The sequence below is a fragment of the Pongo pygmaeus genome, chromosome 18, assembly GCF_028885625.2.
Source record: "Pongo pygmaeus isolate AG05252 chromosome 18, NHGRI_mPonPyg2-v2.0_pri, whole genome shotgun sequence".
Lineage (NCBI taxonomy): Eukaryota > Metazoa > Chordata > Mammalia > Primates > Hominidae > Pongo > Pongo pygmaeus.
In genome coordinates, this window is record NC_072391.2 from 12784749 (window position 1) to 12799266 (window position 14518).

A 14518-nucleotide genomic window follows, 5' to 3' on the forward strand; every position below is an offset into this window, starting at 1 on the left:
TGGGGTATGCATGTGTGTGTGTATGAGTGTCTGTGTGTGAGTGTGTGTGTGTGTTTGTGTGTGTGTCCTTGCACACAGGAGCCATCTTACCTTTCACATGCACGCCCCTGTTACACGGTGGCATTGACCTTAGCCACTCAGAACCATCAGCCACCAGGTTGTTTCAGGCAGGAGGCTTAAACCTAAATCTAATGTTCGCCACAAATTAAATGCCATCCTAAGTACAGTGATGGTCATGCATTGATTGTTATAGAAAACAAAAATGAGAATAAGTTGCTTTTTCACTTGCCTTTGATTGTACCACCTTAAGATAACCAACTGCTGACAGTGTCGTATTTCTGTCTAGCATGTTTTGTGTGTGGGTGATGGTTGGGCTTTTCTGCACAGCTGTCATATGGTGGCTTCTATTTTATGTATGTTTCCCCTTCATTTTGAGATTTGTCTAATCTTCTGCCCGAAATTTGATCAAAACTACTTAACTTTTTAAAAAATTAATTCAGCAAAAATGTATGGACTGTTGTGTATGTGCCAAGAACACCGCTAGATCACATGACATACATAGCTTGGGAAGGTGGAGGGAAAGAGCATGAACCAGCAGGGATCATGGGACACGGCAGACAGGAGGGAGATAAGAGCCACATGGCTGCATTCAGGCCTGGGCTTTCCACTCTCCACATGACCTCAGGCAAGGTTCATGTGTTTTTTGAGCCTCAGCTTCCTCATCGATAAAATGGAAATAATATTAGCCACTTCATGGAATGTCATGAGGATGAAATGAAGCATTCCACATCATATGCCTGGCTGATGGTCACCATTTCTTCAGGGCTTACCATGGGAAGGCAATCTTGTCATCTTAGCAGAATCCTCTCCTCCTTCCTTCCAAAGACACTCTGTCCTTCCCCAGAGAGACTGGTGATTTTGTTGTTGTTTGTTTGTTTTGACTATTTTGGTAAATGATAAGGCCTCCTTGAAAACACTTGATAGTTCGGAGTCACAGAGAGCATTTTAAAGGCCATGGTGGGAAAAAGAGCGGGGAGAGAGAATGGGGCCCTTGGCCCAGAAGGAGCTTTGGGGAAAGAAGGTAGATGTTCAGAGGGGTTTCTGTTATATAGTGTTGCCATGTGCTGTGTGGAATCACCTCTGCTCTCTGCCTCCCAGGGCTGGTGGTAAAATCAACCTCACATGGACTGCATGGCAGTAGCAGGTCAGTTTGGGGGAAAGGGCCGGAAGCATGGAGACCACTTGGAGCAGCCAGGGGAATGGAACCACCCTAGTCAGCCAGGACACAACCAGATCATGTCACGGCCCGCTAGCTGCCTCTCCTGGGCCCCTCCACTGCATCACCCTCCAGGATCCTGGCACGAAGCCTTGCCTGTCCCTTCCCCCATCCTCCACCTCATCACCCCCTCCCCGGCTCTCCCCCACAGACCTCCCTGGCTCTGCTCCACTCCCTGCAGTCCCACCTTGGTTTGGCAAGTCCTGGCCCTCCCTGTCCAGTTCAAGGCAAACTCCTATTCATCCTTTAGGATCCAACCTGAGCAGCTCGCCCCCTGAGAGGGGCCCCCAGCAGCTCAGCGTGCCTCTTTTGGGCTGTCTGTAGCTTGATTTAGCTCTTGTTAGGTTTTATCCTTTTGTTCTTTTGTTCTAATTTTCCTTTTTTTTTTTTTTTTTTTTTTTTGAGACAAGAGTCTCGCTCTGTCACCCAGGCTGGACTGCAGTGGTGCAGTCTCAGCCCACTGCAACCTCCGCCTCCTGGGTTCAAGCAATTCTCGTTTCTGAGCCTCTCGAGTAGCTGATACTACAGGCATGTGCCACCACACCCAGCTAATTTTTGTATTGTTAGTAGAGACAGGGTTTCACCACGTTGGCCAGGCTGATCTCAAACTCCTGACCTCAGGTGATCTGCCCACCTCGGCCTCCCAAAGTGCTGGGATTAAAAAGGTGAGCCACCGTGCCCAGCCTAACTTTCCTTTTATAACACGAATGGTAAGGAAACACATCAAGTCATGCTCAAACTAAAAATTCTCATCCATGCATTAAGCAGTGCTCAAACTAAAAATTCCCATTTGTGCATAATAATGAGAGATAAAGTTGTTGGCCTGTGACAGTGCTTTTTCTCTTTCGATCCTGACAGCAGTCGTGGGGCGGGTAGTTACCATAATTATTGCCACTTCACAGGTGAGGAAACTGAGGTTCAAAGAGGTAAAGTATCAAAACAAAGTTCCTCCTGCACCCCACCGCTAGGCTTCTCATTCCTGCTGTACCCAGCTGCCCCCTAGGAGAGGGTGAGCCCAGAGACACAGAGGGGTGGCTGTTGTCAGCCCGAGAGGACGGGCCCCCTGCGTGCTCCTGGTGGACTGGCTGTGTGGGTGCTGCCACCCTTTCCCATCTGGACCCGACCCACCTTCGGGATCATCTGAAGGTGGTTTGAGCTGTGTCTCTAACTTGCTCTGTGACCTTGGGGAAACAACATAACAACTCTGGGCCTTAACTTGCTCACGAAAGGAAAGGGCTGGACTTGGAATCTGGTACAGAGAGAAGTGTTTCTATCCTCTGGGACCTTCCCCTCATGGAGAGTTGAGAAAAGTCGAAATCATCTTGGGACGCTTTTCTTCCTGTCAAGAAAAGAGCTTGCCCCAGATTTCCTCATTGTCCACAAATTCTAAGGAGACGGAGGGGCAATGATAGGAAAGAAACAAAATGGACCTCTCTGTGGAAATTCAAGGCCTGGTCCTAGTTTGCCTCTTTCCGTGGTTCTGTGGCCACTGCCCCATTCTAGAAGGAGCGAGCAGCCAGGCCCTTTCTGCTGTCCTCTCTAAAGTGGAGTGATTGCTGGTGGGTTATAAAGTTGGGCAATGCACCTGGGACGCAGAGGAGCTTTTATTCCCCACCCCCAACCCCAGAACCACTGACTGGCAGTTCTCAAAGGGCCAGAAATTAACGAGTAGAGAGATGTTAGGACAGTGTTAACATCTCTGGAAAAAACAAATGCCAAAAAGATTCAATTGACATTCTTCTTGCCATTCAATAAGCCAGAATCCTTCAGAGTTACACATTTAGCATTAACATGGGATACAGAAGCCACAAATTAAATTTTCACTGCAATCAAATTTTTCGAGGAAACCCACATTTGTGGGGCGTTTTGGGGCATGAGAGAGACTACTACCCTACTCAAGCCTTTAGGCCATCCCTCACCCAGGTCATCTCCTTGGTATGACTTAGCCTCTTTCTGGGAGCTGGAAGGAATTCAGAAAAGCAAGATATATTGTTATGGCTTATTACATCAATGTGCATGTGCAGGAGTTACTTAGAATCCAGACAATCAGCTCTTCAGTGCTATCTTCCACTATTTTGTCAAGGTTCTAAATGAAGCGTCATCTGGTACTCAAGGGACCGTATTTCAAGAGTTCCGAGAAGTGCCACCTTTCCCCCTTTTGTAGAGTAACAGGAAAAGACGTTTTCCAAGCACAAATAATCCATTCAGTTCTCCAAGCTTGGATCAAGCAAAATATTTGTTTCTGTAAGCGTATTTTTCAAGAGCCACGTCAGATGAGCAGATAAGGAGTTTGAAGACCTCTTACTCCAGGCAGGGACTGTTCTAGTAGCCCTAACAGGTCTTCTGTCACTGCAGGTCCTGTGTGCTGCTTTAGGAGAAATGACAACAGGGCTCAAAGTCACACACTTGCCTGTTCCTTCTTTCCTTTCCCACTTACCTTCCCCACCCCCATCTCATCTTTTATCTTTCAAATGCTGTTAGTTTTGGCAGGAAGAATTGTTGAATTTTCACTGGAGGAAAAATGATTCCCTTGCCTCTTAATGATAGATCTCTGCTGTATTGGTGTCATTTTATTAGGTTGGCACAAAAGTAATTGCGGTTTTCCAATTGCTTTTAATGGCAAAAACTGCAATTACTTTTGTGCCATCCTAATATGTGCACCTTTCTGTAAGAAAGTCTCAGTTTAGTGTCTTTCTGCAAATGTCACCCTCAGGGGCAGGGGTGGCCTCTGCCTCACCTGGCTCAGAATTTGATTCCTCCTACATGTGTTGAGGGTGGGGCCCAGCTTTTGAGTTTGTCGTTAAAAGCTTGAGGGCACTATTGTTGGGGATGACTGTATTTCCTTCGTGTCTAGTCTGTCTTTCTCTAGACCTGGGTTTCCCCAAGCATAGAAGGTGTATAATATGGGAGTGGCCTCAGGTGGCCCTCAGACCTGGCACACAGTGGCAGTGAATTGTGCTATGGGACGGTGTCCCCTTTTTCTGCTCCCTTCCCTATGTCTGGGAGAATGTCACCATTTGGGGCTAGCTTCTCTCCAACACTATTAAGTACCTGCCAACCTCCCTTTTTAACAAAGATCAGGCCTTGGGCCACCATGAGTAGGCAGTCAAAAGTCATTGGCTAGAATGTAAAAACATTTTTTGATTTTTAAAAATTATTACTGGCAATTATTGCATCAATCCTGATTTCCTATTTATAAGAAATAGAAAATGTATGTTTTAATACATTTATGTAAGTTCAGTTTATGGAGAGCTCTGCGATAAGTTATGGCACCAACAGCAACCAGTCATGATAGCAGTTGCCAAGAGGGGACAGGCGCAGTGGCTCACAATGGTAATCCCAGCAATTTGGGAGGCCCAGCACTTGGGGAAGCCCAGGAGTTCAAGTCCAGCCTGGGAAACATGACAAAACCCTGTCTCTACTAAAAACTAAAAAAAAGAAAAAGGAAAAGAAATCACCAAGAGGGAACATATGTGGCTGAAGTTGAGGAAACCCCACTCTACAGGACCTTTCAGTATGAGGAGGTCGGGTAGTCAGGAGGCCTCCACTTACATCCTTCTCCTCTGTTCCAGGCATGGATCCTGAAAAATTAGAGCGAATCCAGCTCCCTGTGCCAAATGCGGCCGAGAAGACCACCTACAACCACCCACTGGCTGAAAGACTCATCAGGATCATGAACAACGCTGCCCAGCCAGGTGCCCACTTGGGGTGTTGTCTGTCCACAGGGCCACGCAGTTGTAGGGAGCAGACCCCACTGGGAGCCTGAGCCCTGGGTGCTAGGCCTGAGCCTTCTGAGAATCTGGGCCCATCCCAGCCTCTCCGTCTGCCTCTCAACCCCTGCATCCTGGGCCAGCCCTCCTGCCTGCTGGGACTGTGTCTTTAGCTCTGGGTCTCCTTTTGCCATCCCACCCCCTGCCACTTGGTAACCATCTTTCTTCTCCTTCCACACCCCGCCCTTCTTTTGCTGAGATTGTCAATGTTTGTCGCCCCCACCTCCCTATCTCTGGGTGGTCCAGGGTGATATTATGAGAAAGAACTAAGCTGAGAGTGGAGCAAGGGGAGAACGTTCGAAGGTTTAAAGGGCCAGTAGACGTAGGAGACAGAGTTTTGTTACCAGCAACAGTTGTGGGTAGGTATGGAAACAGGAGTGAGAATGCACTTGAAGAAAAAGTCACTTGGACGAGGCAGCTGAAGAGAGGTTACGCTAGTGCTGGGGCTAAGTGGGGTGGGGCCAGGAGAGCCGATGGAGCCAAGACCACCCAGTCCTTGGTCATCCCTGGGGCTTGTATTATGTTTGGGAAGACCTGTTTTTTGTGATAGCGCTTTTTCTTTTCTTTTCTTTTCTTTTTTTTTTTTTTTTGAGACGGAGTCTCGCACTGTCACCTGGGCTGGAGTATAATGGAGTGATCTCTGCTCACCGCAACCTCTGCGTCCCAGGTTCACGCGATTCTCCTGCCTCAGCCTCCTGAGTAGCTGGGATTACAGGTGCACGTTACCGCACCCAGCTAATTTTTTATGTTTTTAGTTGAGACAGGATTTCACTATGTTGGCCAGACTGGTCTCGAACTCCTGACCTCATGATCCACCCACCTCGGCCTCCCAAAGTGCTGGGATTACAAGCGTGAGCCACCGCGCCCAGCCTGCTTTTTCATTTTTTAGGCAGAGCCCCTTTTCTCACCTATTTTCACCTGACTTACAAGGCATTAACAAAGGGACAGGCAGGGAGGTGGGCAGAGGGGTATATCTGCCTTTAGTTTTTTCCCAATGACCTATCGTGGTCTCTGATGTTTCTAAGGCCTTAGAGGCATAGCCTGAAGACCTCCTCCTCTCCACAGTGGGACCTTTCACCAGAAATAAACTTGAAAGACCCACAGAGGAGTTTGCATAAGAGCAGTTGTCCTTGAGTCAGTTACAGATGCTTTTCGGAGAGATGCCAGATGCAGGTTTTGGCATTCTGAGCACCTGCAGTCTACCACTACCCAGCTATGAGACTTTGGACAAGTCACTTCACTTTTCTAAGCCTCAATCTTTCGAGCACTCATTGCAATAGGTTTTCATAGAGATTCTTTCAGGAGCTATATAAAGTGCTCGGCACTGTGCCTGGCTCACAGTAGTAAGTAAGTAATAGCATAGTAAGTAAGCTGTGTTGGAGCTCTCTTGCTCTTGACAGAAACCCGACTCACTCTGGCTTAAACAATACAAACAGACAAAGCTGTGTTAGCTTATAAAGTCTGCTGAGGCCTGGCTTCAGGCAAAGCTGGATCCAGGGGCTCAAACAGTATTTTTCTACCTTTGGCCTCTGCCATCTTCTGGGTTGACGAGACAAATGCCAGCCCCTCCAGCTAGCCCTTTCTCCACTGAGACTCTAGACTTACTCTACGGGAGACACTTAGATTTGAACAGTCTAGTTGGAAGAGAGATCTCGAAGTGATATTTGCAGAATACTTTACAAAGATTAAAAATGCTGGCAAGGGTGAAGAGGTGGCCGGTGTAGATTATAATGCTTGTGCCCCTCAGGGCGTCACCACGGTCCTCTGCTCAGCCCAGCACAAGGAGAATTTCTCTTAACCCAGCAGTTCCAGCAAATTGTGAGGTTGAGCCGTACTGGCTCTGACTGGCTCCCTTGCCTGGTTCTTACCTAGTCACTGGGACCAACGGAATATGGAGCACCCCAATTGGCCAGGTGATGTGCCCAACCCTAGAAGGGGGAAGGAGGACCAGCTCCACCCAAATCACATGACCCAGAGTGGGACTGGCGGCTCTCTAAAGGAAGTGGGGGTGCAGGGCCACTTTCCAGGCCTCAACAGTGTTTAGTCACCCTCTTTTTCCTGCACCCTGTCAGTAAAGGGACTTGAGGGAAGTATTTGGTATAGGTAGTTTTGATGGAGAACATTGAATTCTAACTGATGGGGAATGGTTTGGGCATGGGGGGTTCCCTCTGTGTCCCCACTGGATGTTGGGAGCCATGAGCAGTTGGTCTGTCATCTGACCTGCTAACCTCAACGTGGATAGGCAGGAGTCTTGGGTTTAAGGGCGCCCCACCCTGGGTGTGCAAGGCTTACCCTGGTGTGCTCTGCAGATGGGAGGATCCGGCTGGCGACGCTGGAGCTGAGCTGCCTGCTTCTGAAGCAGCAAGTCCTGACGAGTGCTGGCTGCATCATGAAGGACGTGCACCTGGCCTGCCTGGAGGTAACGCCCTCTCCCCTCCTCCTTCCTGTGGGCCAAGGGAGAGGGACAGGAGGACAGGAGGGAAGCTGCTGGCATCCAGATAGGAGCCCTGGCCCGCGGTGTCATCGGTCACCAGCTAGAAGCAGCAGGGGCTGCTCTCTTGAGACCCCACTCCAACCTACTTATTCAGCAGGGACTTCCTTTCGGCTGAGACTCGCTGAAGAGTCCACTTAATTGAGTTTTAGTAGTTTCTGTTGCAATTATTTGGTTCTGTATTTGTCCTCAGGATTTCTGAATTTTTTCTTTGGTATTACAAAAGTTTTTTTGCACATACAAACACATTAACACACATACACACATTGATTATGGTTTTTGTGCTTAAAATATACATTAAATTTTCAGTGGCTTTTATGGTACCTCTTATTTTCTGTTTATTTCAGAAAATTTAGTAAGTACAAAGGTAAAAGTAACAACTATAGTTGACGTTTTGGCTGTGTCTATGCGTACACACACACATATTATATATGTAAATAATATATTTAAGTATTATATAAGCAAATAATTATATACATAAAGAAGTATATTTACATATACAATATGTAAATATTATACACTACATATATTTACATATGTAATGTGCAAATATGTACACGTGAATATATGTAAATGAAACATCTATTTACATATGTAAATGAAACATCTATTTACATATGTAAATGAAAATTCATTTATAAGTATGTATATATGTTTGTGTATATATATATATATATACAGACACACTTATAAATAAATTTTTTGTCTTATACAAATGTAGTTGGGCCAAGTGCAGTGGCTCATGCGTGTAATTCCAACATTTTGGGAAGCTGAGGTGAGAGGATCACTTGAGGCCAAGAATTTGAGAGTAGTCTGGACAACATAGTGAGACCCTATCTCTCAACATTTTGGGAAGCTGAGGTGAAAGGATCACTTGAGGCCAAGAATTTGAGAGTAGTCTGGACAACATAGTGAGACCCTATCTCTAAAAAAACAAAAAAAATTAGCCAGGACATGCCTGTAACCCCAGCTACTCAGAAGGCTGAAGCTGGAAGATTGCTTGAACCCAGGAGTTTGAGACTGCGGTGAGCTATGATTGTACCACCGCACTCCAGCCTGGGCCACAGATTGAGACTGTCTTGGAAAAGTAAAATAAAAAAGGAGTCATGATGGCCATATTTTATAACCCATTTTCCCCCAATTAACTGTATATTAGCTTCTCATGCCATTACAATCTAATTACCTATCCTTTCCCCATTTTCATTTTGAGCTCTGTCTCTTTTCCTCTCTCTCTCATTAAGAACTATTTTATAGGCCAGGCACAGTGGCTCATGTCTGTAATCCCAGCACTTTGGGAGGCCGAGGCGGGCAGATCACTTGAGGTCAGGAGTTTGAGACCAGCCTGGCCAACATGGTGAAACCCCATCTCTACTAACAATACAAAAATTAGCCAGGCATGGTGATGGGTGCCTGTAATACCAGCTACTTGGGAGGTTGAGACAGGAGAATCACTTGAACCTGGGAGGCGGAGGTTGCACTGAGCCAAGATCACACCACTGCACTCCATGCACTCCAGCCTGGGAGACAGAACAAGACTCCATCTCAACAAAAGGGGAAAAAAAAAAAAAAAACCATTTTATACTTCAAGGATATTAGTCCAGATCTGTTTTATACACACTCATGTTTTAGAATTTGTAGTTTGCTCGACTTGCTCACCTATATGAGATCCGCCTCCTTCACACCTTCCTTCTCTTTTAACAGGGTGCGAGAGAAGAAAGTGTTCACCTTGTACGACATTTTTATAAGGTAATTGGCAGAGCACAGATGGACAGCAGCATGGTGTGTCTTGTAGAAGCAGGAGTGTGGTGTCTGGTTCTATGCAGATAAACGTTATATGTCTTCAGTTATTTTTTATGCCTATAATTACTGAATAAAAATGCTCAATTTATAGTCTCTAGAGCAGCAATATCTAAACTTTTCTGTCCATGCTGTCTTATCAGTAAAATTTTTGAGGACTCAGCCCCAGTATATGATAATTTGTTTCTCAGTAATACATGGATTTGGTTATTTGGGAATAATTATATGTAAATTATGAACTACGTACGTATAAACACATATAAGTAAATTATATATGATGCACTTATGTTCATAAGTTATATATGCTTACACATATAAAATTACTTATGAATTACATATGAATTTATGAACCATATACATGTATATTATTTATATTCGTATGTGCTAAGAAACCTTATACAGGCTTCTAAACCTTTATTACGTTTATTGAGAGTTTGTAAAGTGCCACCATGACTTTCAGTATCTGAAAAATTTGCAGAGCTTTGTCTTCAGGTTCCAGATGGTTTTATAAATATCTAATTGTGGCCAGGCGTGGTGGCTCATGCCTGTAATCCCAGCACTTTGGGAGGCCGAGGTGGGTGGATCACCTGAGGTCGGGAGTTTAAGAGCAGCCTGGCCAACATGGAGAAACCCCGTCTCTACTAAAAATACAAAATTAGGCGTGGTGGCGCATGCCTGTAATCGCAGCTACTCGGGAGGCTGAGGCAGGAGAATCACTTGAACCCAGGAGGCGGAGATTGCGGTGAGCCAAGATAGCGCCATTGCCCTCCATCCTAGGCAACAAGAGCGAAAACTCCATCTCAAAAAAAAAAAAAAAAAAAATCTAATTGCCATGGTCTTGTTTTAGCTTTTAAGGCATATGTTTTAGTCCATTTGGGAAGCTAAAACAAAACACCATAAACTGGATAGCTTATAAACAATAGAAATTTACTTCTGGGCCGGACATGGTGGCTCATGCCTGTAATCAATTCCAGCACTTTGGGAGGCCGCGGCAGGCGGATCACAAGGTCAGGAGATTGAGACCATTCTGGCTAACATGGTGAAACCCTGTCTCTACTAAAAAAATACAGAAAAAATTAGCCTGGCATGGTGGCGGGTGCCTATAGTCCCAGCTCCTTGGGAGGCTGAGGTGGGAGGATGGCATGAACTGGGGAGGCGGAGCTTGCAGTGAGCTGAGATCGCGCCACTGCACTCCAGCCTGGGTGACAGGCAAGACTCCATCTCAAAAAAAAAAAAAAGAAAAGAAAAGATAAAAATTTACTTCTGTCAGCTTTGGAGGCTGGGAAGTCTAAGATCAAGGCAGATTTGATATCTGGTGAAGGCTCACTTTCTCATAGATGGCACCATCTTACTGGATGACGTCATTACCTCCCAAAGGCCCTACCTACTAATCCCATCACCTTGGGAATTAGGATTTCAACATATGAATTTGAATGGTGGGGAGTGGTGGGGAGCAGAAACACTCAGGCCTTGCCAGCCTCTTGTGTCTTTCAGGGAAGGCTCATCACTCATCAGCCATGATGGATTAATCCATAGGTCAAATAGTCATTTTCTAGTTTGCTGGCATCCGGATCAGGTCTCTGCAGATCCTGCGAGTGATGGTTTCCCCTCTTAACGTGGCTGATGAAGATCCTCCTACAGGGGGAAGGTGGCAACACTGCCATTTCCTTGTTGTCCCCTGTACTTTCATTATTCGAGCCCTCTTTAAGCTGCTGTTTCTTTGCAGGAATAGTTTTAAGCGACTGCATTATTGTCAGTGTTTGTTGAGATAAAATGAGGTTATATGATTTGGAGATCGACCTTGCCAGGCTCAGATGATCCCATCCAGCTGCAGTAGTGGACATACCCAGACAAGGGTGGCACCGTCGTGGGCCCCTACACACTGAGGAGGAAATCCCACTTTCCCCTTAGAACATCCCAAACCACACTTGGCCTCCAAGTGAGGATGCACCCCCACTAGCAAAGCCCACAAGAAAGCAGAAACCTCAGGGTTGCATTAGTCATCTTTGAACCTCTTTCCAGTATAACTGCCCTAAGTTTATGTCCCCTAGAAAGCTTTTGGATTGCAAAAACAAAAAGACATACAGGTAGGCATTTTCTCAGAGGGTTATTCTTTATTATTCACAAAAGGAGAGCTTTATTTAAATTCTGGATCCCTTCTTCCAACCCAGATTTTTCTTTCTTTTATCCCATAACATTTATTATACCCTAAGTATAATTTCTCAGCATCTTTTAGTGTTTTCAGGAATTGTCTTTCCCGGTGGTGGTAGTTATGTCACACAAGAATATTCAAATTTAGTTGTAGTTCTGACAACTGAAAAAACCTAAAAAGGATCTATTCCCTTTCCCACCCCAAGTGTGGGGGTGGGTGTGTGTGTGTGTGTGTGTGTGTGTCTCATTCAGAACTTGTGAGAGATGCAGCAGTTCTAAGGGTCATTGTCGTGTGTGTGTGTGTGTGTGTGTGTGTGTGTGTCTCATTCAGAACTTGTGAGAGAGATGCAGCAGTTCTAAGAGTCATTGTCGTGTGTGTGTGTGTGTGTGTGTGTGTGTGTGTGTCTCATTCAGAACTTGTGAGAGAGATGCAGCAGTTCTAAGGGTCATTGTCCAGTAGAGATTATCATGACAGTGAGTACTCACACTGACCCAACCCCGACTGAGTGACAGGTTCTGTGCCTCCTCGCATTTCATGTGCATTAACTCATTTCGTCTTCACAATACCCTAGACAGACATGCCATTCTTGCAGTGGAACAAGGAGGCGAGAGGTGTAAAGCTGGATTTGGTTATGTGTATCAGAGCCAAGATTATGCCCACCATGCTGTTCTGAAGGGGCCCTCCCAGGCAGTCATGACCCTGAGGAACAACATAACCCCAAAAGCACTCCTCAAAAACAAATGAAACAAGCCATGTAATTGTAATGTTAAACTTATTTAATTATACTCTTCCTTCCAGAGGTGTGGAGCCTCGTATCTTTAATATGGTAACTTAAACAGGATTGTCCATTTCTCCAGCCATTCTCGACAAAATAGATGATGTTAAACACTTGAAATATTAGCCTTTACTATATTTTAATCCTACATAGTAGTATTTTTTTTTTAATTAACTGCTTTGACAGAAGAATTCTAACTCCATATACTTAAAAAGGAAGGAGAACATTTTGAATAGTGCAATTTGATATTTGGTCTGTCATTTGAGCGTGTGTGTTTGTGTTCACATATGCATTTTACTTCCTGGTGATTTACGAGAACTCACTAATGAGAAACAGATGGCCTCTAAAGCCACAAACTAGAGTTTATAATACTCTGTTGTTTATGGAAAAAAATATGAATAATCTCCTCTTCCCTCCCTTCCTTTCTTTTTAGGGAGAAGACATTTTTTTGGACATGTTTGAAGATGAGTACAGGAGCATGACAGTAAGTGAGGGGCTGGGACACACTTGGGCTGGCGTGTGCCTCTGTCCCTGCCAAGCTCACCCTGCCCATCCCAGAGGGAGTTTTTTGACTTAGGGCTTTGTGACCAAATAGCAGAGATTGATGGGGAAGCAGATTTAGAATGGTGTCTTGTGATCCCCACCACTGTTAAAATTTCAGATTATATTCACTCCCTCTAAGATGGGAGGTGTCTGATGAATCAGGACGATTCTCTGCTATGAATAGTAATTTGGGGGGCAGTATCATTTTATTGAGGACTTACTCTGTGCTGGATGTATATAGCATGCTGTACAGATTATATCTCTTCATCCTCACACCAACCAACGGTAATAGCTACTGCCATTGTCCCTTTCTTGCTGAATTAGTCTGTTCTCTTACTGCTATGCAGAAATACCCAAGACTGGGTAATTTATAAAGAAAAGAGGTTTAATTGACTCACAGTTCCACATTGCTGGGGAGGCCTCAGGAAACTTATGATCATGGTGGAAGGCACCTCTTCACAGGGTGACAGGAGAGAGAATTAGTGCAAGGAGAAAAAATGCCAGACCCTTAGAAAACCATCGGATCTCATGAGAACTCACTCACAATCATGAGAACAGTATAAGGGAAACTGCCCCCATGATTCAGTTACCGCCACATGGTTCCGCCCTTGACACGTGGGGATTCTCATGTGTCTCACCATTCAAGGTGCGATTTGGGTGGGGACACAGAGCCAAACCATATCACTTGCCAATGAGGAAACTGAGTCAGAGTCTAGTGATGTACCCAAGTCTGCCCGGCCGGTGAGTGGCAGAGCCAGGCTTCTAGAGGAGGACAGCCCAGCCCCCCATCCTCCGTGCTTCTCCGTGTATTATGTCCCTGCCTCCCTGTTTGCTGCTCCACTGGAATGTTTCAGCATGCAGCTCTCCCTCCAGTCTGCAGTGTCAGCACATGGGCTTCCTTCCTCCTCCCGCAGGCAGAATCGCGGGAAGCCATGGGTTCAGAAGATCCCAGCTTTCTCTGCTTTGCACGTTTGTCTCTGTTATCCCAGCACCTGCCCTTCGCTAGGTACTCCATAAGTATGTGATAAATGATCCTTCTTGTGGATATTACGCACCAAAGCATGTGTGATTTGGGAAGTTTATAATAAACCGAAGTGTTTTAAGTGTCAAAAAGAAAAAGGCAGCATGCACTAATTGGCTCCTTGGCTTCGCAGCCCATTCCCTAGGAATCTGGACAGCCGGGCCCTCACCACGTCCTTTGTCACTGCATGTTTGAGGCTGCCGTGGAGGCTTTTCAGGGGAAAGGTGTAAATTGGCATAAGTCATCTCCAGAAACACCCCAGCAGCACCCTGTGCCAGGCCTCCATGGGCTGCGCATCCACAGCCCCTCATCATTCCTCCAGCCCCTTCGAGAGAAGCTCAGTCTTCCACCCTTCAGACCATTCATTAGGGTGGAAGGGATTCAGTTGTCATTTGCCATTTTCTCTTAGCCCTGAGATATCCTCCTGCAATGTCATTCCCTACAGTTTGGTTTCCTGTTTGGAAATGTCAGGCTCCTTTGGCATTTGACCATGTGGGAAAGCTTGGGCTCTTAAACCCCTGCTCAGTGTCTGCTTTTGACAATGCAACCTTGAGTGCATTGCTGAAATTCTGAGCCTTGATTTTTTTCTTTTTTTTTTTGGAGACAGAGTTTTTCTCTGTCACCCAGGCTGGAGTGCAGTAGTGCGTTCTCGGCTCACTGCAACCTCTGCCTCCTGGGTTCAAGCAATTCTCC

At 45.7% G+C, this 14518-nt stretch overlaps 1 protein-coding gene across 13 annotated transcripts in view; it reads left to right on the forward strand.

Annotated features, from left to right (window-relative positions):
- Positions 1-14518, forward strand: part of CLEC16A (C-type lectin domain containing 16A) — a 231993-nt gene that overhangs the window by 90313 nt on the left and 127162 nt on the right. For all 13 annotated transcript variants that reach the window (XR_010124241.1, XM_054452621.2, XM_054452616.2 and 10 more), the window contains 4 exons: positions 4849-4971; positions 7356-7465; positions 9239-9283; positions 12695-12745. Coding sequence is in view for 12 of the 13 variants with exons in the window: in XM_054452621.2 (XP_054308596.1) it covers positions 4849-4971; positions 7356-7465; positions 9239-9283; positions 12695-12745 (329 nt within the window). In the remaining variant the exon portion in view is untranslated. The remainder of the gene's footprint in view (positions 1-4848; positions 4972-7355; positions 7466-9238; positions 9284-12694; positions 12746-14518) is intronic.